This window comes from Malaclemys terrapin, chromosome 14 (assembly GCF_027887155.1).
Source record: "Malaclemys terrapin pileata isolate rMalTer1 chromosome 14, rMalTer1.hap1, whole genome shotgun sequence".
Lineage (NCBI taxonomy): Eukaryota > Metazoa > Chordata > Testudines > Emydidae > Malaclemys > Malaclemys terrapin.
The window spans coordinates 37,803,048-37,829,109 of NC_071518.1; the positions used below are offsets into that span (position 1 = coordinate 37,803,048).

Consider the following 26,062-nt stretch of genomic DNA (forward strand, 5'->3'; position numbering starts at 1 on the left):
TCATCTCATGAACATGTCTCCTGTGGTTCACGACTGTGAGAGCTACTTCCCCTTCCTTTTGTGATCACCCGGGAACAAACCAGCACACAGGGTTTGGTTGCAGGATGACTGGAGGAGGCTAATAGACACCCCACCCCCCCCAAAAAAGAGGAGCCTAGAAGAGGCAAGCAAGAGGCTAGAGTAGGTAAGACTCTAAGCAGGTAGGAGCTTATGGTGGGATTTTCACATGAGCTCGGCGTTGCCCTAACTCTTAGCCCACTGAAGTCAATGGTAGAGAGGAATTTAAATAATTTTTGTCAATGTACTCCCAGTTACAGCTATGTCTTCACTGCCAAAAAGGTGTGTTTTTACACCAAGACAGCTAGCTCCAGATAAAGACCCCAACCCTGCTGATGACTCATGTGGGAGTCAATATGGGTCCACAGGATGAAATTTCTGCTTTTTCTATTGTTTTTTAAAACCTAGGAAATTACATTAAAAAAAACTATGTTAAATGATCCTTACGGTTGCAAAGCCAAGCGCTCAAAAGTTAGGAAACGTCAGCATTCAGGTTGCCTGTGCAACCTTAATTCATCATCCTTGTGCGTATGCGTTAATGACATGATCACATTCTATCTTTTCCATTTGCTCCCAACCAAGGGCTCAGAATGTCTTTCGGAGGCAGAGGAGAACTAGGGCTAGGAATGCTGCAGGGAAGAATGCTAGGCACAAGCGAAGGTCAGGAGAAAGTGTAGGCTGAGGAGTAAGTATGGCTGTTACTTAAGTTAACAACAAAGGCAAACCTTTGGAGGAGTGAATGTAGACATTAACCTACTGAGTGCACGCTGTTCTGAGAGCAGGGTGAGAGTCTGCCTGCCTGTTCATAAACACCGAGGCCCTGGTCCTGTTCCCACCGAATTCAGTGCTGCCATATCTAGCCCTTATAGAACACTTTATATCTTATATCAAATATTAACGAGTGAATCCTTACAATAACCGTGTGAGATAACAGATGCCTCGATGCCACAACAAAAGCACATTGACAAATATTCTGGACAGAGAGATTTTCCGTCAACAGATGGAGAAGCTGAGACAAGGAGACTGCCAAACAAGGAATCCATGACAGAGCTAGAATGAGAACCCAAGCCCCTGGCGTTGCTCTGCTCACTTCACTGAGCCATACATAAATAGTACGTTCTTTTCGGTGCCGACTGATAGCGATAGGAGGGTTCGGAATTTGCTGACCTTGCATTCTGGAAGTTCCTCTGACTGGTCTGGGGGTTCCCTCCCTATACCAGCGATTCACCTGATAGTAGGAGAATAGTTTCAGGGCAATGATGATATACACAAACATGGTCAGCAACCCTCCAGCTAAGAAACAAGAGAGAAAATAACCTGTTGTGGTAGTTCCAGGTTCAGTTTATCTTTTCTTCCCAAACACACAGACTTAGTACAACGATGTTGTCTTTGCTAATTAGATAAAGGATATCAGTCTATCTATGCAGCCTGCCTAATGCAACCATAAAATAGATTTGCAAACTAATTCCTTCATTACAACGAGGTGCCCAATGACACTTTACTGCTTGAGTGTCCTTTAAATCTATACACACCTTGGAACCAATTTTCTGCTGGCACCGACTTTGACAGAGGGCCCTGGCAGCAGATACTCCGCCTAGAGAGGTTGTCACAAAGCCCACAAGAGCCAACGCAGCCCCAAAGGTGGGCAACCATGGCCAGGGAGAGGGCATGGCAAGTCAGCCAAGAGATGTCCTGGCTCAGCACATCCCCACTGAAGCCTCTGCCAGAGAAGCTCCAAGAGACCCCTAGAGATTAAAACTGCTGGATGGCAGCAGTGGGCACACTGCCAGCTCTCCCCCACTGTGAAGCCCCCCTATAGCAAAAGGGGCCTTGCTCCTATAGAGAAGCACAGCGTAAACCGCACTGCCCCGGGAGGGTGGATCAATCCCTAAACCAGGCAATGCTGTGAATCAGGAGGTTGGTAACAGAAGTGACCATTGAAAAGAAAGCATATGTCAGCTTGTTACCACACAGTGATACGAGAGATACCATAGGCTCTCTCTAGATTTAGTATAGGAAATAACTGCGGTACCTGTGACTTTTTAATGGCAAACAATGTTAGTAGTTAAAATTATAAAGCATGGCAGAGAAAGCCTCTTTAAATATGGTTTAATACGGTTTCCTTCTCCCTAGTGATGTAGCCATATCATATTAGTTACATCAGATGATGGTGTTACATCGTTAATCTGCACACCGCAAAACTAAGTGACACTCCAAATTTTGAGAGCGCTTCTTTATTTATTGTCACCCATCAGTTCACTTGATTGAATTAACACTATCACCCACCGCACACATTTACCCTCAAAAATCTGAATACAGATTTTTTTTTGTTTGGGGTATTATTAAACAGAGCATGCAAGACATGACAGTGTCATGGCATACTAACAGTGTTGGGAGTTATGGGTAGGAGTTCACTTGGCTGTGACATCTGGAGTTTCCAATGATTTACTATTTGTTTCAGCAGATGGAGCTATTGCTATTGCATTACTATACATACCCAATGTGTTCAAAGCCAAAAGTACTTTTTCTGCTTGGTTATTTGTTGAAAGAATTGCCAGCTACCTCCAGGGAAATTATAAACAATATGATAGTTTATTAAATTGGTTAACCTGCTATGTACATTCAATGCCCAAGTTTCAGAACTCCAGGTTCACTAGTGTGCACACAGGTAGCACTTGTAATCATCACATATGTGCATATGCAAACTGGGTGACTGCACACTCAAATGACTAGCTGTGCATTTAACTGGTCATTTACACCACAAATTAGGCTCACTTGTATGTCCATTTGCAGGCCTCTGGGTCCCAAATTTAGGCCTTTACGTAATTCCTTCCTGTGTGTATGTAAACAGCAGCTTTCACCTTGATAATCAGCCATCTCCTTCAGCCAGATTACCTCACTGAAGTCACAATCCAGTGTTTTAAAACATCACAGGTCACTACAATGGAAGTGACCTGGTGCCAGACTGGGACACTGAAGGATACATTTGCCAGAATGAGCAGGGTTTTATATTACGCACAGGTATATTGGGAAAAGGAATATAAACAAGTACACAAAAATTGAATATACATTTCCTAAAATAGATTTTAAAAATATGTCTACTTGTGGGAGCAGTGCTTTAAATTAGAATTTGGGATAAATGGCCTAATAATCTACTGTACAAGCATCTATGTATTATATGAGGCTATAGACCAACAAAGGTTTCTGTGAACATCATAAACTTTGAGAGAGGAGAACTGGGACTCCGGACTCCTCTTGGTACGGAGACTTATTATCATCATCCCTGACAGAAGCTACACACACGTACAAAGGGGCCAGGGAACAGAACACTTGGCACAGAAGGATAGAATATCTTGAAGAATTGTCTTTTTATATTCTGCATGCCAAACAAGTCAGATGAATATGCATGCACATTACTAAAAGAACTTCGAGATGTCCAAGTCAGAATTTTAATGCCTGTTGTTCTGTGGCACTGTTCAGAGACCACATGATCCTGAATTACCAAGACTGCCCTATACACTTTTAAATACTTTGTCATATTGAATTTTAAAAACAATATATTGTGGCCAGCAGCCCTTCCCTTCTCCTCCCACCTGAAGACAAACACATCTGTTGTGTGACAAACTGCACATTACATTATAGTGTTGGCCATAAGTACCTCTAGCACAAAACAAGCGTCTCTCACCTGGAGTTATGGCTTGCATTCTATAAACCATCACAGCTGGGAATGTTACCAGTAAAAGGAGGTTAACTGACTGCAACACCAAACCAATGCTTTCAGATCCACGAACCTACAAAGGATAATAATGTTATAGCATAACCAGTGATTCTTTGGCCTTAACACTATAGTGCTTTCTAAATCAGGATGTTTTTGGTGAATTTACTGCTCATGAAAGTGCTGGACAGAAAGGAAAACTAGGAATGTTGCAAGCTTCCTCCATATACCTCTACCAAAGACCAACCATCTTAGCTTCCAAGATATATTTCAACTCCAGTCTCCGACTCAAAGACTGAGAGTTGTGCCAACTGTGTGGTAGTTTAGGACTGATAAAAAGCTAGCCAGACTGAGGCCACATAACTCATTTTACTGGTGACCAAATCTACATTTGATTCTTGATCTCCAAAGCTGAAATGCACGAGTGCATTAAACTGTGCTACTAATGTTCTTTACAATCAATAATGGCTTATGGGTATTTCACTTCTCCCAGTAGATCCATAACAAGAAGTGTTCAGTCAGAAATATCATTCCAGAGAGCAAGCACAATGCATAGCAAACAACCAGTTCACCTACCTTTCTTAAATACCTTTCTATAAAAACTGCAGGAAGTGCAAACAAAACAGAGGCTGAAAGGAAGAAAAATAATAAAACATCAGGAAATAAATCTGTATCAAACACATCTATGGTAAGTAAGTGCACGGGTAGGACTCAACTGGTGGGCAGTGACATGTTCTACTAGAACTTTTCTGGAGATCTACAAGTTTCAGCAGAATGGAAGCTTTCCTTTTTTTAAAATGATGTTTCTAGCCCTTCTGGTTGTGAATATGCTGTTCTGAATGTGATCCAACACCAAGATGACACTTCAGACAGAATGAAATCATAGCTCCCAGGGCTAAATGCTAAACTCTGCTCCACAGAAGTGGAAGGCCCTAAACACACTGTGGAACAACTGGGGTTCCCTGCAAGGACAGGGACAGCATGCAGTGGAATGTGGTGTGACAGAGGTCATGTAGAAGAGTGGCACAGGGAGCAGTTACTATATGGACAGTTCTAAACTGCTCACTTAGGAAGGCATATGGGCCCCAGTTGTTATTAAAGCACATGCGCTATTGAAGTGGCTATGCAGATGCTCAGCATCAACCGGCTGGGTTGGGGAAGGGAAAATGTCTTTTCCTACAACCCCTCTTAGATCTTTTGTCCAAAACTGGACTTTGCATGAAGCTGAAGGGAAAATGTAAAACAACAAGCACCATATGGTTAAATTTTTAGTGCCATATGTGGGGAATGAGATGTGCAGTTCTCATTAATAACAAGGAGCTGAGTATCTCTTTTCCTGTGCTCTACAGTGAAAACCACCACCACCACTTAAAGCCAAAATCCACTTGAATTCCATGCTGTTTTCCACAGCATCCTGCTGGAGTGTGGGGTAATCGTATCAGATCTTTATTTTCAGAGATTATTTAGATTTTTTAAATGATTAGCATTTTTAAAACTGCTCACTATTTCTGCGTATCTGCACTTGCTGGGAAAAAGGCAGCAAACTGCTCTGTAAATCAGGAAGGTTTAAGATATACAGCCATTCTGAAGTTAATAGGAACTGTGCATGCACAGTAGCTGCAGAATCCGATCAATTGTACTAACTACAAACCTCCTCAGCTTCTGCTCCACGTGCCAGGTGCACTCCTCTGACCTGTCTTCTCTAACATTAACACAGACCAGCATAGACATTTTAAAACTCAAACAAAACCCTACCAAAACAAAGCACTCCATTGCACACACAAATCTCCCCTGGGGGAGAGAGAGAACAAGTCACATGTGATAGATGTTAGTCTTGTTGCTAAATGCACCACTGGAAGGCACTTAGGTCACAACATTTTGCTGGCATAACTATGTTGGTCAGGGGTGTGAAAAGGTGTGATCCCTGACCAATATAGCTGTCCTGGCGAAGCCCCTATTGCAGATGTAGTTATACCAGCAAAAGCGCACTTTTGGGGGACTCGTACTTGTGACGGGTTGGATCACAGAACTCCCCTTGGGAGCTGCCACCTGATGTGCAAACTACCTCTGTTCCTGTTTTCCCTGCCAGCTCAGGACTCCAGCACCCAGTCTTGCTGAGCCAGACACTCCCATCTGCTCCAACACGGACCCAGGGTCTGAATCACTTGTCCCAAAGCTGCAAGTTTACCTGAAAACAGCTCACAGTAGTGTGCTTGTCTTTAGCACTCAGATGCCCAACTCCCAATGGGGTCTAAACCCAAATAAATCCATTTTACCCTGTATAAATCTTATGCAGAGTAAACTCATAAACTGTTCGCCCTCTATAACACTGATAGAGAGATATGCACAGTTGTTTGCTCCCCCAGGTATTAATACATACTCTGAGTAAATTACTAAATAAAAAGTGATTTTATTAAATACAGACAGTAGGATTTAAGTGGTTCCAAGTAGTAACAGACAGAACAAAGTAAGTCACAAGCAAAATAAAATAAAATGTGCAAGTCTATGTCTAATCAAACTGAATACAGATAATCTCACCCTCAGAGATACTTCAGTAAGCTTTTTCTCAGACTGGACACCTTCCAGGCCTGGGCACAATTCTTTCCCCTGGTACAGCTCTTGTCGCAGCTCAGGTGATAGCTAGGGAATTCTTCATGATGGCTCCTCTCTCTCCTTTGTTCTCTTCCACCCCTTTATATATCTTTTGCATAAGGCGGGAACCCTTTGTCCCTCTGGCTTTCCACCCCCCCCTCACTGGAAAAGCACCAGGTTAAAGATGGATTCCAGTTCAGGTGACATGATCACATGTCACTGCAAGACTTCATTACTCACTTGCCAGCACACACATATACAGGAAGACTCACAGGTAAACCCAGCCATCTGCAGACAATGGGAGTCATCAAGATTCCAAACCATTCTTAATGGCCCACACTTTACATAATTACAATAGGCCCTCAGAGTTATATTTTATATTTCTAGTTTTAGATACAAGAGTGGTACATTTATACAAATTGGATGATCACACTCAATAGATTATAAGCTTTGTAATGATACCTTACAAGAGACCTTTTGCATGAAGCATACCCTAGTTACATTATATTCACTTTTTACCATATTTTTCTAAAGCTATCCCAGTTACATTATATTCACTTATTATCATGTTTTTATAAAACAATATAGACTGCACAACATCACAGTACTCTCACCCTCACCTGTATTTTCCTCCGGGGCCTGAGAAAAAACATACTGTCAAAAGCGCAGGTTATAAGCTACGACCATTCTAGCAGCACTTTGCCTGTATAATGCTCAGCACAGCAATACCAACAAAGCATTCCTAGTGTAGACCTGGCTTCAGACACTATGGTGATGAGGACAATAGGCTAATCAATAGAATAGAACAGAAACTCTTCCTCTCAAGTCTCTCTCCTAGAAGCTAAAATTCATGATAGGTGTAAATGGATTCAACTCTGCTTTCTCCAGTGGAGTTACAGCTTCTTATACCATTGGTGTATTTGGCCCTGAGACTTCATTGCTAAAATCCAAGTCTCAAAGCATCACTCATAATAATTGAGCTAGGTTCATCCTGGGTTTGGCATTCTCACTGAATGTGCTTTTGTTTGATTTCATTAACGCTGCTCGTAAATATGGAAATATGCAAAAAAGAGAAAACCAGAAGCTACGCTGCTTCTCCTACCAGGGATTTAAACCCTGCCAAAAATCCACATCTGGGTTTGTATGATAAAACTGGATGCTGCTTGTGATCCAGAAAAGTGCAGAGAAAATACATTTGTTATAGAAATATTTCATGGGATGGTGTTAAATTCAAAAGTGACACCATTAAGTATTCAGCAAATGATATTTGCACACTGTCATCTTACCAGCAATGAGATATACTGCTGGCCACTTATAGGGGTCTTTCAGGAAAACGGAGATTATCTTTACTGGGTCGAATAGCAGTCCATATCTGAGAGAGAAAAACAGTGAGGTGGTGCAGAAACTCTATGGTTTGATACTTAGAACCATGGATACTACACTTCTACCTAATTGTCAAACTCAGAAAAGATGCTTGTGTCATTTCTCCTACTCGCTCCCCCAGACCTTGAATCCCCAAACCTCTCCCAACTGTAGTTGTTCAAAATGGAGAGCATGATTCCCCCAACTTTTGAGATCGAGGACTGAAATCCGATCCCCCCATATTCTCTCTTTGCTCCAGCAGAGACACTATAATTTAACATCACCCAGGGGTTCCACCAGAGGGAGCAGTTTTAAAATGTTGGTGAGGGTTCTGCAGGAGCCTTGCAAGTGGCATGTGCCCAGAAGATGCATTAAATCAGCACACATTCCCTGGCACTCACTAGCCAGTCTTGCTCACTTGCTAGGATGCACTGACAGGTTCGGAGTCTCCTAAAGAAGTGGAGATTGTTGGCAACATGTGCTGCTTCACTCCTCTTCAGATGGACCTGTTAGTTGGTTCCCCTGGTTTACATTCCCCTTTTCCAAAGTTAACAGTTTTTTCCAAATACAGTAGAACCCTGATTTTATGAACGGCCAGTTATAGGAACCTTTTTTCTGCTGCCAAATGTGACTTCAATCCCTCAGCCAATGTTCAAGCGGCTGTACAGGTTTGAAAAGACTAAGAGATCTGGAAGCGGAGAAAGGCAGTTCCCTCAAAGAAAAATCAGGGATGCTGTATACATATGTTACCATTCATTAAGGACACTCACTGAACAATTACTACATTCACGTATGCAGTGTACCTACTATAATTTTCAGATTTCAATTTTATTAAATTTTCGGTTCCCAATTAGTTCATAAAATAAGGGTCCTACAATAATGCAAAATATCCTTGCTGAGCTGGTTCTGATAGTAATCATATTATACGGGCCAAATTCTCAGAGGGTGTACACTGGTGTAGATCCATTGAGTTCAATTGATTTGCACCAATTAGCCCCAGCTGAAGATCTGGTCTTACACTTCTGTAGCATTTTTCACTCCAAAGGATCCCAAAATATTTCACAAATTATGGACAAGATTCTGCCGTGGGCACCCTCCGGCTTGGAGGCTGCATAGGGTCTACGTGGCAGATGAACACATGAGGATGCTGCATGCTCTACACAATATGATTCGGGGCAGCCCCTACACAGGGAGTCAGTAAAGCAACTTCTTTGCATCCTTCCCCACTCTTGGACACCAGAAGAAGGGTCCTATAACCACACAGCAGCCCAGAAATGCAGCTACTTTGGCAGTGGAAGGCAGCAATCAGGTGGACAAATGATGCACAGCATGACTGGGGGATGCCCAGGAATTTTGGTCAAGGACAGCAGGGCAAACCTGTACTCGTCTGAAACATACCACGGGATTGTTAATGATCAGGCAGAGCAAACAGGTTTCTAAGGACTAAATTATTTAGTAAACATCATGGAACTTAACTTATCCACCACTGAAGGCTGAAGGGCTGAGTTAATCATGCTGGGATTTGAAACCATGGGTAGAGAATCTAGGTATTTTGAAATCTGAAGCTTAGACCACTATGCCGTCCTGTCCAGCAAACAATTCTGGGACACCGTCATAGTGTTCAGGGGAAAATTTGATGCAGTTGTTTCTTTTTTTGTTGTTTACTGATTAATCACAGAATGACTCTTCAGTCAATATATGCCTACTCCCCCTGCAACTAAGAATTCAAGTTCCCCAGAACTGCGAAACACTGCTTTTCTTTTTTAGTGACATACTTACCTGATGAAATTCTCCAGGCTCATGTGAACGTGTGTGAGGACCTAGAGTAAAGAAATATACACAGTTCACCAGAGTTCTATGCAAAAACGCATTTAAAATATCAGCATTCAGATTGGTTGGAAACAGCTTGCCTGTAGCCTGCAAGAACTAATTTCCTTTACACAAACCAAAAAGTTGATGACAAACGCATTCTTTTGGCTTCCTTTAATTAGAATAAGCCAGAGTAGCTCAGAAGAAGCTGATGGGTCCATTCAGAATAGTCAAGTTTATGTAAGAGAATAGCCTCTTTTTTCCCAAACTGATCACCAACTCCAATTTCTTACATTTCTTGATGACATTTGTTTTATTCTGCTTGAAAAAAACCTACAATCTATTCAATAGATCCCAGGGAAGACAACAGATCTTATTCTTCTCTCCTAAGGTGGAAGTCAGGAGTCCCTCCCCATAATGGAGTTACATCTGTGCATAGCTGATGTGAGAAGAGAATCAGTTACAAGAAGCCTGCTGTGCGAGGTGACAAATTTCAGGGAGGGAGGGTGTTAAACCCTAATGATGAAAATGGAAGAAAGGACTGATTGCTTTGCTCAGTTGGCTGAGCAAGGCTTGCTTTCCCTCTCTAGGAAGAAGAGAAGTCCTCTCTCTAAAACAAACAAAACACATATATTGAGTCTGGCTCTCCATGGCATTACACCAGATTTACACCCACAAAATTCCATTGACTTCAGGGGTCTGAAACTGTGGGGAATCACACTGATTCACTGGGATCTACTAGAGAAATATGCTGACCCACATTAAACAGGGCTTCATGTTGTATCAACTTCTCCCTAAAGGAAAAATGCATTTCCCCACCATTTCCCCACAATTCTAAGCTGCAGGTACTTGCAAAGAGTTAGTGATATACATAAAGGAACACAAAGAGAATGGAAAGTTACTGACTTGGTACAACAAAGAAGTGACAGCTGCTGGCTCTAAATTTAGGAGCTGAGACAAGAAATACCAAACATTTTTGTAAGTATTACCAAGTAAATCATGAAAGGTTTAATCTATTCAGCGCCTCCCTGTAAGGGTTTAAAGTCAGAAACACTAATCAAACATCTATTATCGGTCTACGTTACTTGGTGATTTTCCACTTACCAATAGGACTACAGACCAGTTAAAAATGCCTTGAAAATTGTTGAATCCACTCCCATACGATAATAGGGATTCACACAACGTATGACAGCTAAGGGGAAAAAAACGAAGAATGACTGTAATGCTTCCATTTTCATTTTTATTGAAAATGTAGTTTTCAATAGAAACGGTAGTATCTGAAAGACAAATATATTCTCACTTTAATTTTCCTCTTCAGTGGCTTCTTAGAAAACTTTGAAATTAAGAGCTTGTCTACATGAACAGTTAGTTCGTGGCACGCTGGATTGGGTGTAAATCTACCCTGTTCTAGCCTCCTACATGCTAAGCGTCCATGTGGACCCTGCTGATGTCCGCTAACATTTCGGTTGTGCAGTATGCTGCGTTGAAACAGGAGTAGATTAAAGTGTACTGGGGAAATCTTAGTGCATAGTAGCAGGGTCCACACGGACACTTAGTGCAAGGCAGGCTAGTGCAGAGTAGATTTATACCCGACTTGCCATGAACTACACAGAATATCCGGGCTGGAAGGGACCTCAGGCGGTATCTAGTCCCACCCCCTGCTCAAAGCAGGACCAACCCCAACTAAATCATCCCAGCCAGGGCTTTGTCAAGCTGGGCCTTAAAAACCTCTAAGGATGGAGATTCCACCACCTCCCTAGGTAACACATTCCAGTGCTTCACCACCCTCCTAGTGAAATAGTGTTTCCTAATAGCCAACCTAGACCTCCCCCACTGCAACTTGAGACCACTGCTCCTTGTTCTGTCATCTGCCACCACTGAGAACAGCCGAGCTTCATCCTCTTTGGAACCCCCCTTCAGGTAGTTGAAGGCTGCTATCAAATCCCCCCTCACTCTTCTCTTCTGCAGACTAAACAAGCCCACTTTCCTCAGCTTCTCCTCATAAGTCATGTGTCCCAGCCCCCTAATCATTTTCATTGCCCTCCGCTGGACTCTCTCCAATTTGTCCACATCCCTTCTGTAGTGGGTGGACCAAAAATGGTCGCAATACTCCAGGTGTGGCCTCACCAGTGCTGAATAGAGGGGAATAATCACTTCCCTCGATCTGCTGGCAATGTGCCTACTAATACAGCCCAATATGCCATTAGCCTTCTTGGCAACAAGGGCACACTGGTAACTCATATCCAGCTTCTCATCCACTGTAATCCTCAGGTCTTTTTTTGCAGAATTGCTGCTTAGCCAGTCAGTCCCCAGCCTGTAGTGATGCATGGAATTCTTCCTTCCTATGTAGGCAAGTCCTAATCTTATAGGCCAACCGTAGAAAGCAGTAATGTCATAGGGTGGTAGTGTGGCCTAGAAGACCCCACACTAGACTAGAATTCAGAAGACCTGGTTTGTTTCACTAGCTGTAAAATGTGTTCCTCCTTTGTCAGGGAAAAGTGCTTGGAGATCTAGGGGATGACGAGTCTTAGGCCTGGTCTACACTACGAGTTTAGGTCGACTTTAGCAGCGCTAAATCGAATTAAGACTTGACACATCCACACAACGAAGCCCTTTCTTTCGACTTAAAGGGCCTTTTAAACCGGTTTCTTTACTCCACCTCCAACGAGGGGATTAGCGCTAAAATCAGCCTTTGTGGGTCGGATTTGGGGTAGTGTGGAAGGAATTCGACGTTATTGGCCTCCGGGAGCTATCCCACAGTGCTTCATTGTGACCGCTCTGGACAGCGCTCTCAACTCAGATGCACTGACCAGGTAGACAGGAAAAGCCCCGCGAACTTTTGAATTTCATTTCCTGTTTGCCCAGCATGGAGAGCACAGGTGACCACGCAGAGCTCATCAGCACAGGTAACCGTGATGGAGTCCCAGGATCGCAAAAGAGCTCCAGCATGGACCAAACGGGAGGTACGGGATCTGCTCGCCATATGGGGAGATGAATCAGTGCTAGCTGAACTCCGTAGCAGTAAACAAAATGGCAAAATATTAGAAAAAGTCTCAAAGGCCATGAAGGACAGAGGCCATAACAGGGATGCACAGCAGTGCCGCGTGAAAATTAAGGAGCTAAGGCAAGCCTACCACAAAGCCAGAGAGGCAAACGGAAGGTCTGGGGCAGAGCCGCAAACATGCCACTTCTACGCGGAGCTGCATGCCATTCTAGGGGGTGCAGCCACCACTACCCCAACCGTGTGCTTTGACTCCATCAATGGAGAATCACATAACAGGGAAGCGGGTTCAGGATACGTGGAAGATGAGGATGATGATGAAGACAATGAAGATAGCTCACAGCAAGGAAGCGGAGAAACCGGTTTCCCCAACAGCCAGGATATGTTTATCACCCTGGACCTGGAACCAGTAACCCCTGAACTCACCCAAGGCGTGCTCCCAGATCCTGAGGGCACACAAGGGACCTCTGGTGAGTGTACCTTTGTAAATATTACACATGGTTTAAAAGCGTGTTTAATGATTAATTTGCCCTGGCAATCGCGGCCAGTACAGCTACTGGAAAAGTCTGTTAACATGTATGGGGATGGAGCGGAAATCCTCCAGGGACATCTCCAGAAAGTTCTCCTTCATGTAATCCCAAAGCCTTTGCAAAAGGTTTCTGGGGAGGGCTGCCTTATCCCGTCCGCCATGGTAGGACACTTTACCACGCCAGGCCAGTAGCATGTAGTCTGGAATCATTGCACAACAAAGCATGGCAGCATATGGTCCCAGTGTTTGCTGGCAGGCAGACAACATCCATTCCTTATCTCTCTTTGTTATCCTCAGGAGAGTGATATCATTCACGGTCACCTGGTTGAAATGGGGTGATTTTATTAAGGGGACATTCAGAGGTACCTGTTCCTGCTCGGCTGAACAGAAATGTTCCCCGCTGTTAGCCACATGGTGGTGGGGGGGAGGGGTGAAGTGATCATCCCAGAGAATTGTGTGTGTGTGGCGGGGAGGGGGTAGTTGGGTTTGTGCTGCATGTTAACCTGGAAACCGCAGCCCCTCCTTTTACATTGCAAACCCATTTTAAATGGCCAACCCAACGGGTCCTTGGTATGGGAAATGAGGGCGCTGCTGTTTGAAACCATTCCTACATGTTATGAAGGTTAAAAAAGCCAAAAGACTGTGGCTTACCATGGCTGCCTGCAAGCCGAATTCTGTTGCCTGGCACTGCGTGAGTGATCTCTCACACCAAACCGGCAGGCCCTCAATATAAGAGGAAAAATGCGACCTTGTAACGAAAGCACATGTGCTGTGTAATGTGAACAGCAAAATTTAACGTGAAAGAGTGTACCCATTGTTCTCTAAAATGTGTCTTTTTTAACCACCTCTCCCTTCTCCTCCACCAGCTGCAAATGTTTCTCCTTCACAGAGGCTAGTGAAGATTAGAAGGAGAAAACGGTGGACTCGGGATGATATGTTCTCAGAGCTCCAGATGTCCTCCCACGCTGACAGAGCACAGCAGAATGCGTGGAGGCAGTCAATGTCAGAGTGCAAAAAAGCACAATATGAACGAGAGGAGAGGTGGCAGGCTGAAGAGAGCAAGTGGCGGGCTGAAGAGGATAGGTGGCGTCAGCTTGCTGACAGAAGGCAAGAGTCGATGCTCCGGCTGCTGGAGCATCAAACTGATATGCTCCAGCGTATGGTTGAGCTGCAGGAAAGGCAGCAGGAGCAGAGACCGCCGCTACAGCCCCTGTGTAACCAACAGCCCTCCTCCCCAAGTTCCATAGCCTCCTCACCCAGACACCCAAGAACGCGGTGGGGGGGCCTCCAGCCACCCAGACACTCCACCCCAGATGATTGCCCAAGCATCAGAAGGCTGGCCTTCAATAAGAGTTAAAGTTTTAAAGTTTTAAACTGCAGTGTGTCCTTGTCCTTCCCTCCTCCCCCACCCCACCCGGCGCTTCCCTCCTCCCCCACCCCTCCCGGGCTACCTTGGCAGTTATCCCCCTAATTATGTGATGAATTAATAAAGAATTAATGAATGTGAAGTAACAATGACTTTATTGCCTCTGCAAGCGGTGCTCGAAGGGGAGAGGGGAGGGTGGTTAGCTTACAGGGAAGTAGAGTGAACTGGGGGGGGGGGGGAGGGGGGGGTTCATCAAGGAGAAACAAACAGAAGTTTCACACCATAGCGTGGCCAGTCACAAAACTCGTTTTCAAAGCTTCTCTGATGCGCACCGCTCCCTGCTGTACTCTTCTAACCGCCCTGGTGTCTGGCTGTGCGTAATCAGCGGCCAGGCGTTTTGCCTCAACCTCCCACCCCGCCATAAATGTCTCCCCCTTACTCTCACAGATATTGTGGAGCGCACAGCAAGCAGCAATAACAATGGGGATATTCTTTTCGCTGAGGTCTGAGCGAGTCAGTAAGCTGCGCCAGCGCGCTTTTAAACGTCCAAATGCACATTCCACCACCATTCGGCACTTGCTCAGCCTATAGTTGAACAGGTCCTGACTACTGTCCAGGCTGCCTGTGTACGGCTTCATGAGCCATGGCATTAAGGGGTAGGCTGGGTCCCCAAGGATAATGATAGGAATTTCAACATCCCCAACGGTTATTTTCTGGTCCGGGAAGAAAGTCCCTTCCTCCAGCTTTTGAAACAGACCAGAGTTCCTGAAGACGTGAGCATCATGTACCTTTCCCGGCCATCCCACGTTGATGTTACTGAAATGTCCCTTGTGATCCACCAGGGCTTGCAGCAGCACTGAAAAGTACCCCTTGCGGTTTATGTACTCGGTGGCTTGGTGCTCCGGTGACAAGATAGGGATATGGGTTCCGTCTATCGCCCCACCACAGTTTGGGAATCCCATTGCAGCAAAGCCATCCACTATGACCTGCACGTTTCTCAGAGTCACTACCCTTGATATCAGCAGGTCTTTGATTGCGTTGGCTACTTGGATCACAGCAGCCCCCACAGTAGATTTACCCACTCCAAATTGATTCCCGACTGACCGGTAGCTGTCTGGCGTTGCAAGCTTCCACGGGGCTATCACCACTTGCTTCTCAACTGTGAGGGCTGCTCTCATCCTGGTATTCTGGCGCTTCAGGGCAGGGGAAAGCAAGTCACAAAGTTCCATGAAAGTGCCCTTACGCATGCGAAAGTTTTGCAGCCACTGGGAATTGTCCCACACCTGCAACACGATGCAGTCCCACCAGTCTCTGCTTGTTTCCCGGGCCCAGAATCGGTGTTCCACGCCATGAACCTGCCCCAGTAACACCATGATTTGCACATTGCTGGGGCCTGTACTTTGTGAGAGGTCTATGTCCATGTCAATTTCCTCATCACTCTCGTCGCCGCGCTGCAATCGCTGCAATTGCCTCCTCGCCTGGTTTTGCTTTGGCATGTTCTGGCTCTGCATATACTCCAGGACAATGCGCGTGGTGTTCATAGTGCTCATAATTGCCGCGGTGATCTGAGTGGGCTCCATGATCCCAGTGCTATGGCGTCTGGGCTGAAAAAAGGCGCGAAACTATTGTCTGATGGAGGGAGGGAGAGAGGGGCAAGTGATGACATGGCTTACAGGTACAGGAAATTAAAATCAACAAAGGTGGCTGTGCATCAGGGAGAAACACAAACTGTCACACAGAATGGCCCCCCCCCAAAGATTGAACTCAAAACCCTGGGTTTAGCAGGCCATTGATTTCACGGAGAGGGGGGAAGCAAATGAATACAGAACAAATCTGGTCCATCTATTTTTTACAACTTAAGCTGGCAGCAGACGGTGCAGCATGACTGATAGCCATCGGCATCTCCTGGGTGCTTGGCAGAAAATGATGTACTACGACTGCTAGCCATCATCATCAAGACGGTTCAATAGGCCAGGAGACAAAACATGTCTTCCCAGGTGCCTCTGACTGAACTCACTGAGGAGTATGACGACGACGGATACCAGTCGTAATACACCATCCACTGCCAAAAGGCAAGGAGCTGCTGCTGTGTAGCAATGCAGCCCCGCGTCTGCCAGCACCCAGATAGCTGATGACGGCTATCAGTCATACTGCACTGTCTACTGCCAAAAGGCAATTAGCTGCTGCTGTGTAGCAATGCAGTACCATGTCTGCCGGCACCCAGATGACATATGGTGACGGTGAGCTCAGCTGAGCTGAGCGGGCTCCATGCTTGGCGTGGTATGTTGTCTGCACAGGTAACCCAGGTAAAAAGGCATGAATCGATTGTCTGCCATTGCTCTGACGGAGGGGGAGGGGCCTGACGACATACCCAGAACCCCCGCGACACTGTTTTTGCATCATCAGGCATTGGGATCTCAACCCAGAAATCCAATGGGCGGCGGAGACTGCGGGAATTGTGGGATAGCTACCCACAGTGCAATGCTTCGGAAGTCGACGCTAGCCTCGGTACTGTGGACATGGTCCACCGACTTAATGCACTTAGAGCATTTTATGTGGGGACACACACAATCGACTGTATAAAACCGATTTCTATAAAACCAGCTTCTATAAATTCGACCTAATTTAGTAGTGTAGACGTTCCCTGAATCATTATTAATGGACCTTGCAGGTGTCCAGAAAGCAGCAGAAAGGCTGTTATTCTCACCCAGGCTTCAGCAGTGACTCCTAGTCTTGCTTTCTTCTTTTTCTCCAAGAAATGAAGTAGCTGCTAAATTGCTCAAGGAGGGACAGATTCTGCAATATTTATTCATGCGAAGCAGCACTCACTCCCACAGGTAATCCCACGGAAGCCAATGGAACTACTTCCACAAGTACTGTCAGTCCTACTCAACATATGGGTTGCAAAATCTGGCACGGAGGATACAATATGTCTGGTCGCTACAAGTATGCTACCCCCATCATAGCCCAAGGCTGAATAAGAAACACAAATTGTTCCTATCAACAAATGTTCCAGTAAGGAAAGAAATGGATTTAACCAATATTTGGAACAGTTTCAGGTTGAAGGATAATGACAGTAACTTATAACTTCAAAGCACCCATGACAAACACTAAGGCCCTGATCTTCAAAACTGTGCATGCCTAAGGCTACGTTTTAGTCACAGGTATTTTTAGTAAAAGTCATGGACAGGTCACAGACAGTAAACAAAAATTCACGGCCCGTGACCTGTCCAGGACCCGACTAAATCTTGGGAATGCCGTGGGTGCTCGTGGAGGAGGGGTGCCCAGGGGGCGGGCTGCAGGTGCCCGGGGGGCATCGTGGATGCTGGGGGCTTGGCCCAGGGGGCGCCATGGGTGCATGGGGGGGCAGCCCGGGGAGTCCTGCGGGTGCTGTGGGGGAAGAAGCCTCAGGGGTGCTGTGGGGGCAGTGCCTGTGGACAGAGGCAGCACAGAGCTAGGAGCTGAGGGAGGGACCTGTTGCCGCTTCCAGGGAGCCTCCCCACCAAAGTAAGCGCCACCCAGAGCCCTCACCCCCTCCCGCGTCCCAGCCCCCTCCAACTCCCAAACTCCTCCTGCTGCTGCTGGGAGACGGGGGGGCCCAAGACTTCCCCAGCAGTGGCCAGTGCAACTGGCCCAGGAGCTGCCTGGGCTCCTCGGGCAGCCCCAGAGCCAGCTGCATGGGCCGCTGCAGAAGTCACAGAGGTCATGAAAAGTCACAGAATCTGTGACTTCCATGACCTCGATGACAAACTCGCAGCCTTATGCATGCCCCTAACAGACATGAGCATTACCTGTGCACACAATGACCCCTATTCCATGCATTATGATAGAGGGTGAAATCCTGGCCTGAAGATTTGGGATTCCAGATCGTGGGGATATAGATTAATACCAAGAGAAATGGGATACTGCCTGCTTTTCCCCCAGTTTCACTACCATGAGCTCAGGTGATTCAGTTTGCCCCATAACAGCCAGTATTTACTGCTGCAATACTTTACTCCCCTCTTCAGTGGGGCATCACTTCTCATTTATAACCTTTATGGTAAGATAGACTTTCACCTTCTCTGTTTTCTGTGTCCTATCCTCTTGATTCCCCATGGAAGGGCAAACTATACAAAACATGACCTGGCAGCTGAATTCCAACATTTCTTACAACGCATACAGAGACACAATTCTCAGGCCTGGTCTATACTTAACAGTTAGGTTCACATACCTGTGGTGCTCAGGGGTGTGAAAAATTCACATTGCTATGCCAACCTAACCGACAGTGTAGACATGTCTAGGATGACGGAAACATTCTTCCATTGACCTAGCTACTGCCACTGGGAGAGGTAGATTACCTAAAGCAATGAAAAAAACTAGGGCTGTCGATTAATCGCAGTTAACTCACACAATGAACTCCAAAAAATTCATTGTGATAAAAAAAATTCAATGCGATTAAGCGCAGTTTTAATCGCACTGTTAAACAAAAGAATACCAATTGAAATGTATTAAATATTTTGGATGTTTTTCTACATTTTCAAATATATTGATTTCAATTGCAACATAGAATACAAAGTGTACAGTGCTCACTTTATATTATTTTTATTACAAATATTTGCACTGTAAAAATGATAAACAAAAGAATTTTTTTTCAATTCACCTCATAGAAGTACCGTAGTGCAATCTCTTTATCATGAAAATGCAACTTACAAATGTAGATTTTTTTTGTTACATAACTGCACTCAGAAACAAAACAATGTAAAACTTTAGAGCCTACAAGTACATTCAGTCGTACTTCTTGTTCAGCCAATCGCTAAGGGTATGTCTTCACTACCCGCCATATCGGCGGGTAGCAATCGATTTATCCGGGATCGATATATCGTGTCTCGTTAAGACGTGATATATCAATCCCCAAACGTGCTCACCGTCGACTCCGGAACTCCACCAGAGCGAGCGGCAGTAGCGCAGTCGACGGGGGAGCCACGGCCGTCGATCCCGCGCCATGTGGACCCCAGGTAATTCGATCCAAGATATTTCGACTTCAGCTACGCTATTCGCGTAGCCCTAAGAGAAACAAGTTTGTTTACGTTTATGGGAGATAATGCTGCCCGCTTCTTATTTACAACGTCACCTGACAGTGAGAACAAGCATTTGCATGGCACTTTTGTAGCTGGCATTGCAAGGTATTGACGTGCCAGATATGCTAAACATTCGTATGCCCCTTCATGCTTTGGCCACCATTCCAGAGGACATGCTTCCATACTGATGCCACTTCTTAAAAAAATAATGCATTAGTTAAATTTGTGCCTGAACTCCTTGGGGGAGAATTGTACGTCTCCTGTTCCGTGTTTTACCTGCATTATGCCACATATTTCAAGTTATAGCAGTCTCGGATGATGACCCAGCATGTTGTTCGTTTTAAGAACACTTTCACTGCAGATTGACAAAACACAAAGAAATGTAAGATTTCTACAGATAGCTACAGCACTTGACTCAAGATTTAAGAATTTGAAGTGCCTTCCAAAATCTGATCGGGATGAGTCATGTTTTCAGAAGTCTTAAAAGAGCAACACTCCAATGCGGAAACTACAGAACGCGAACCACCTAAAAAGAAAATCAACCTTCTGCTCGTGGCATCTGACTCAGATGATTAAAATGAACATGTGTTGGTCCGCACTGCTTTGGATCGTTATTGAGCAGAACCCATCATCAGCATGAACGCATGTCCTCTGGAATGGTGAGTGAAGGGACATATGAACCTTTAGCGCATCTGGCATGTAGATATCTTGCAAGGCCGGCTACAACAGTGCCATGAGAACGTCTGTTCTCACTTTCAGGTGCCATTGTAAACAAGAGGCGGGCAGCATTATCTCCTGCAAATGTAAACAAACTTGTTTGTCTGAGTGATTGGCTGAACAAGAAGTAGGACTGAGTGGACTTGTAGGCTCTAGTTTTACATCGTTTCATTTTTGAATGCAGTTATTTTTTGTACATAATTCTACATTTGTAAAGTCAACGTTCATGATAAAGAGATTGCACTACAGGATTTGTATTAAGTGAATTGAAAAATACTATTTCTTTTATTTTTACAGTGAAAATATTTATAATAAAAATAAATATAAAGTCAGCACTGTACACTTTGTATTCTGTGTTGTAATGGAAATCAATATATTTGAAAAGGTGGAAAACATCCACAAATATTTATATAAATAGTACTCTATTATTGTTTAACAGCATGATTAATCGTGATTTTTTTTAATTGTGCGTTTAATCACAATTAATTGTTTTAATCACTTGACAGCCCTAAAAAACCCCTTCCGTCACTGTAGGAAAGGTCTACACTACAGCGGCATAGCAGCAGCACTGCTCCAGTGCCACTTGTACCACCGGCAATGTAGATATGGCCTCAGAGTAGTCCTGTAATAAGTATAAGAGTGTTCTTTGAAATTATGTGATTCTTTTATCTTTGTGTTTGCCCTGTACCTCAGTCTCTCTGGGTCGTCTTGTCTCACTTCAGTATCATTCATTTCAGGCTGAGGCATCTCGGGATTGATGGAAATATTAATTTTCTTTTTTCTCTTTCCGGACATTTTGATTCCAAACCCTATAAAAAGAGATGACTCCATTTGTACAATCCTCTCCTTTCACAATCTCTGCAAACATCCATTTTCAGCACAAAGACGTTGTTCCTATGACCCGATTAAACAGGGATTATTTTTTAGTCCAGTCTTGTCAATTAGACTCTTCATTCAAAACTGTCCTTTAAAAAGGACTCTTGAAATCTGTTATACCAGCCCTCTGGAAAATGTGCAAGGATGGAAATAAAATTATTCCAAAATTTCTCTGTCTCATCACAAATCAAGGACAATATTTAAGACTTCTATCTGAAATATACCAACTGTTTTCTGTACAATGGATGAAAACTTGGAATCTTACTAGGGAAAAAGACAAAATGTTGACCTTTTCATTTTTATGTGAATCTTTTTTCTGGTGTTGGTTTTTGCCCTTCAGTTGTGCATTGCATTGTTGCAAAGATTTAATGTACCTGAGACTTTCTAAAACTGGCAAAGTATGGGTGTCATATTTGTATACACCTGTGCAGATATTCCTTCTGCTCCTTGGTCTGTGTATGTCCTTTCTACTCAGCTAACTAACAAATCAGGTTCATTTGGATTTTCACAACTTCAGCATACTGGAGTTCACAAAAAACTGTTGTTACTTTTTATCTACCTATGTTTTTTGTATGGCTCCTATTACCATGGTATCTAAGCAATGAATAAATAATCCAAGTGTGTATTCTTAGCCCAACATTTTGTACTTTAAAAAAAACTTTTGATGACATTTTCCTTGAACAAAATAGATAATACAAGATTTAACAAAGTGTTGCAAATTTGGCTGTTTTAGCAGGTTTGATTTTGATCAAAATAAAAGTGTGGAAATGAACACAGTCAAAACAATATCAAACCAGCCTGAAACCAGCTTGAGCAGACGGCTCCATGGAGAACACTGTGATCATAAGAATGTAAAAGTAATGAAAAAAGTGACATTGACTGGGGAGTTAGTCATGAACTGCAAAATCTCTTCCTTTATTCTTTCTCTTTTTGATATATATAAATTTTTAAAGGGAAATCTTGGAAGATTCAAATGTAGATTTTTAGTTGGCAAGTACAATGACTGATTTCACCCCTCAAAAGATGATAAAAAACAAGTGTTCATGGGAAATAATCACACACACTTTTTATAATCCCAGTTCAATCTATACATTTCCATTATTATTTTTCCCAGTAAAACAAAGAGTGGCATACAGAATCCCAACCCTCTGCACAAAAAAGGGTCAGCTGGGTGATCCATTCCACGGAGCAGACTCAACTTCCCCACTCACTCTTTTAACAAGCCGTGCCAGATTAAACCAGAATCAAAGGTGGAGGTTGGGGGAGGTGTGACAGGCTAGGACCCATGTTTCAAAAGTTCCCCACATTTTGCTAATCTGATCCCACAAATATATGAACCTATTTGGGGCCATATATTTTGCATGGATCCAAGCCGAGTTTACTCTAAAACTTTGGCTGTATTCAATTGTAAGAGTGGTACAATCGGAGAGGCTCAAAATCAATGAAAAGTCAATCTCTGACAAATTGGCCCAATATGGACCTAAACTTAAAGCTACATTCCAAAGAGAGGATAAGAGCCACCAGTCTTTCACACTGAATCAGAGGCCGTCAATTTTTAAACCACTAGGGAGAAATTTTGCAATTCATGGCTAAATCATCATGAGCCAGTGTTCATTAAAATGTATTGAAAAAGTCTTATGATCACAGTATTCCCTATATTGTTCTTCTATTCAGGCTTTTTTTCAGATTAGTCTGGTTTTGGCTACATTAGTTACCACCCTTCAACTTTAATACTGACCACACTAAAAACAGGATGGAATTTTCAAGAACGTTGATGAGAATTAGGCCCTGACTCCTACTGAAAGCGGCTTAGTGTTTTTCAAAATCCCACCCCATACCTTTGATTCATTCCTGGTCCATTTGCCAGTATGTCTTTGGTTGGAAGGGAAACAGAGTGAGTTTCAAAAATATCATTCTGCTTAAGTAATCAAAAACTGTGGGAACAACCCAAATCACCATTTCCCACGGTGTACCGATGCTCATGTTTCTTTCAAATCTACTCAAAGCTTTATATGAGCAGAGATTGATAAACATAGCTATAAACCCTGATACAAGGAAAGTAAAATATTTATCAATGACATAAAAGCTCTGTTACTTTATAGATTATTGTGCTTAGTAATAGTACAGGGGTTTTGATGTTGTTTTATTTCTAACCTGCACAATTAAAGGCAAGGCAAACAAGGTTTAATTAAGCAAAGAGAAAAACATGAATTCCCAAATAAAATGTAAAACTTTTTAAAATTTCTAAACAAGCAAGACAAGGACAAAAGAAGTCTGCTTTCAGTTATACCAGTGTAAGTCTGGAGTAACTCCGGTTAAATCAGTGCAGTTACTCTGGAGTTATACTTGTTTACTCAAGATCAAAATCTGGCCCAAAGAGTGTGATTTTAACCTAGAAGCATTATCTCTGGTCTATTGAGTTATAGCACTAAAGCGAATGTGGCATTTGAATTCAAATCCAATATCCTGCTTCTGCATGAAAACAATTAAATAATTAAATCGTTGGCATTCAGAGATCATTAAGATCTACTTAAACCTAATTAGCACAGATATTAATTTGTCTGGATTTTCACTATGTCCCTTATTAAGCAAAATGACCCTTGTTTCCACTCCAAAGAAAAAAAGGAATACCTAACCACGCAGATCCAATTCATACTCACTGTGGTCTTCATACAGTTTGTGGATAGGGCCAGATTCACCCCCTGGGCATAATGGAGTGCAATTTGCAGCTCCCCTGTGCTGTCAGAGTGGCTGCACTGACGAAAAGATTCAAACCTCAAATACAGGCAGTTGTGCTCTCCCCTAGGGTTCTGATAAGGAAGGAAAGAGAAGCAAGGATGGTTTGTATCACTATGCCCCTTCTCCAGGCTGACTTCCTGCTGTCAGCGACTCACTACCTGGGTTGCATCCGTGTGAACCTGTCCCAGTGCCTCTGGTTAGATCCAGTCGGCAAAGGCTTAGCTGAAAAGATGAGCCTAGCACAACATGCTGAAGGTTAACAAATTCAAGATCTGACACCTGCCTGAATGAGAAAGTTCCACAGACAGGGACCTTCCAACCAAGAACTGCCTGCATCAAGATCTTAGACCAGGGGTAGGCAACCTATGGCACGCGTGCCGAAGGCAGCACGCGAGCTGATTTTCAGTGGCACTCACACTGCCCGGGTCCTAGCCACCGGTCCGGGGGGCTCTGCATTTTAATTTTAAATGAACATTCTTAAACATTTTAAAAACTTTATTTACTTTACATACAACAATAGTTTAGTTATATATTATAGACTTTTAGAAAGAGACCTTCTAAAAACGTTAAAATGTATGACTGGCACGCGAAACCTTAAATTAGAGTGAATAAACGAAGACTCGGCACACCACTTCCGAAAGGTTGCCGACCCCTGTCTTAGACAGTCAGCAAAAACACTCCAGCTGATTTCAGCCATCACAAAGGAGATGGCCACACTCTAAAACAGACAAATGCCAAATCACGCCCAGATCCTCAAAGGTATCGAGACACTTCACCCCCATGGGAGTGAGGCGCCTAAATACCTTTGAGATTCTAGGCCAGAGGGCTTTACGTTAAATTAAAAATAACTTGCATGAGGGAAGCCAGTACAGTTTATGGGATGGAGGTATGTTCTCATGCCAACCAGCTCCACTGAAGAGACCTGCCATCAAATTAGACAGAGCAGTCTAAAGCTTCTGAATGATATGTTTTTAGTTTTAATTTAAATTCACTAGGGATGAAAATCTAGTCCCATTAAAGTCAATGAGAATTTTGCCAGAATTTCTCCCAAGATTTTAAAAATCTAAACAAACTGTAACTTCTTTGGGGCAGGGACTGTCTTCCTACGTGTCTGTACAGCCCGATGAACTCTTCTGTGCAACATGTCATTCCCAGGTCCTTTCTTCACAACTTTGTAGTGAAGCGAGAGGTTCCCAAAAGGCCGGGCTTTTACGTGACTGTCCTGATTTCACCGGAGTGGTCCTGCATGCAGGGCTGTTGGAGGTTAGCCTGAACACTACCTCCTGCCAGTGCAATGTTATTATGCCACAGCAAGGGGGTGGCGTTGTCTCATGCGGGCATTTCATGACATCACGACTCAACCTGTCCCAGACCAAGGCTGGATTCAACCCAAATGCAAACTGCCCGTCTGGACCGGGGGGGCAGCGGGAAGGGATGTGGGCATTGGGAAGAGCCAGGGGCCTGGTATCCCCAGAGGGCAGCTGGTGTCCCCAGGGGCCAGCCTGGGTGCAATGGGAGGGGCAGAGCTGGTGATGGGGGGGGGAAGCAGGAAGCAGTGGGTCCATTTGGTTTAGAAATAAAGCTGTTATACACTGTGTCTTTGCAGCACACCACTGAGTATTGGGGGGTCCCCCAGGCACACCACTGAGTATTGGGGGGTCCCCCAGGCACACCACTGAGTATTGGGGGGGTCCCCCCGCCCGAGGGGAGCTCCCCCTCCTAGCCCCCTATTGACGGCAGGGGGCCTCACCCTCACATGCTCCGCCTCCCGTTGGCCCCCGGCCCCGCGCTTCGACGCCGCGGCGCTGTCGGTTACCGGCCGCCCCCGCTAGAGTCATGAGGCAGCACGCGCCCCGCCAGCCCCGCTCGCGCCGCCCGCAACGATCCATCGGGCAGGGCGGGGGTGCAGCACCCGCGGGGCAGGAGACCCCTCCCCCCATCGGGCGGGGTCGGGAAGCAGCGCCCCTCCCCCACCGGGCGGGGCCGGGGTGCAACACCGTTGGCCTCGCAAGTGGCAACTCCCAGCTGCGCGGGCCCCCATCGCGGCTCTTCGCAGCGTGTGACTGATGGCACGTGCGCGCGCGCGCACACCCTCTCCCCTCGATTGCTCTCGCCTGGCGCTGCGGCCGGCCTCCGGGGTGGGGAGAAAGGGACGCATGCGCGTTGTCCGTCCCCTGGCCTAGCGGCTGCTTCTGCCTGGCAGCGGCTGAGCGGGAGCCGCGGGGTTGGAGCGCGCCGCCGC

At 44.8% G+C, this 26,062-nt stretch overlaps 1 protein-coding gene across 8 annotated transcripts in view; it reads right to left on the reverse strand.

Moving 5' to 3' along the window:
* LOC128848703 (diacylglycerol O-acyltransferase 1-like) overlaps nt 1–26,062 on the reverse strand; it is a 45,364-nt gene extending 19,302 nt beyond the window's left edge. For 2 of the 8 annotated variants that reach the window (XM_054048792.1, XM_054048791.1), the window contains exons 1-8: nt 25,571–26,062; nt 20,894–21,014; nt 10,640–10,727; nt 9,506–9,546; nt 7,651–7,736; nt 4,349–4,401; nt 3,743–3,848; nt 1,225–1,350 (exon numbers count right to left, since the gene is read on the reverse strand). In XM_054048792.1, the coding sequence (XP_053904767.1) occupies nt 1,225–1,350; nt 3,743–3,848; nt 4,349–4,401; nt 7,651–7,736; nt 9,506–9,546; nt 10,640–10,727; nt 20,894–21,014; nt 25,571–25,760 (811 nt within the window). In that variant the 5' untranslated portion in view covers nt 25,761–26,062. The other 6 variants (XM_054048796.1, XM_054048793.1, XM_054048794.1 and 3 more) reach the window with 5 other exon arrangements.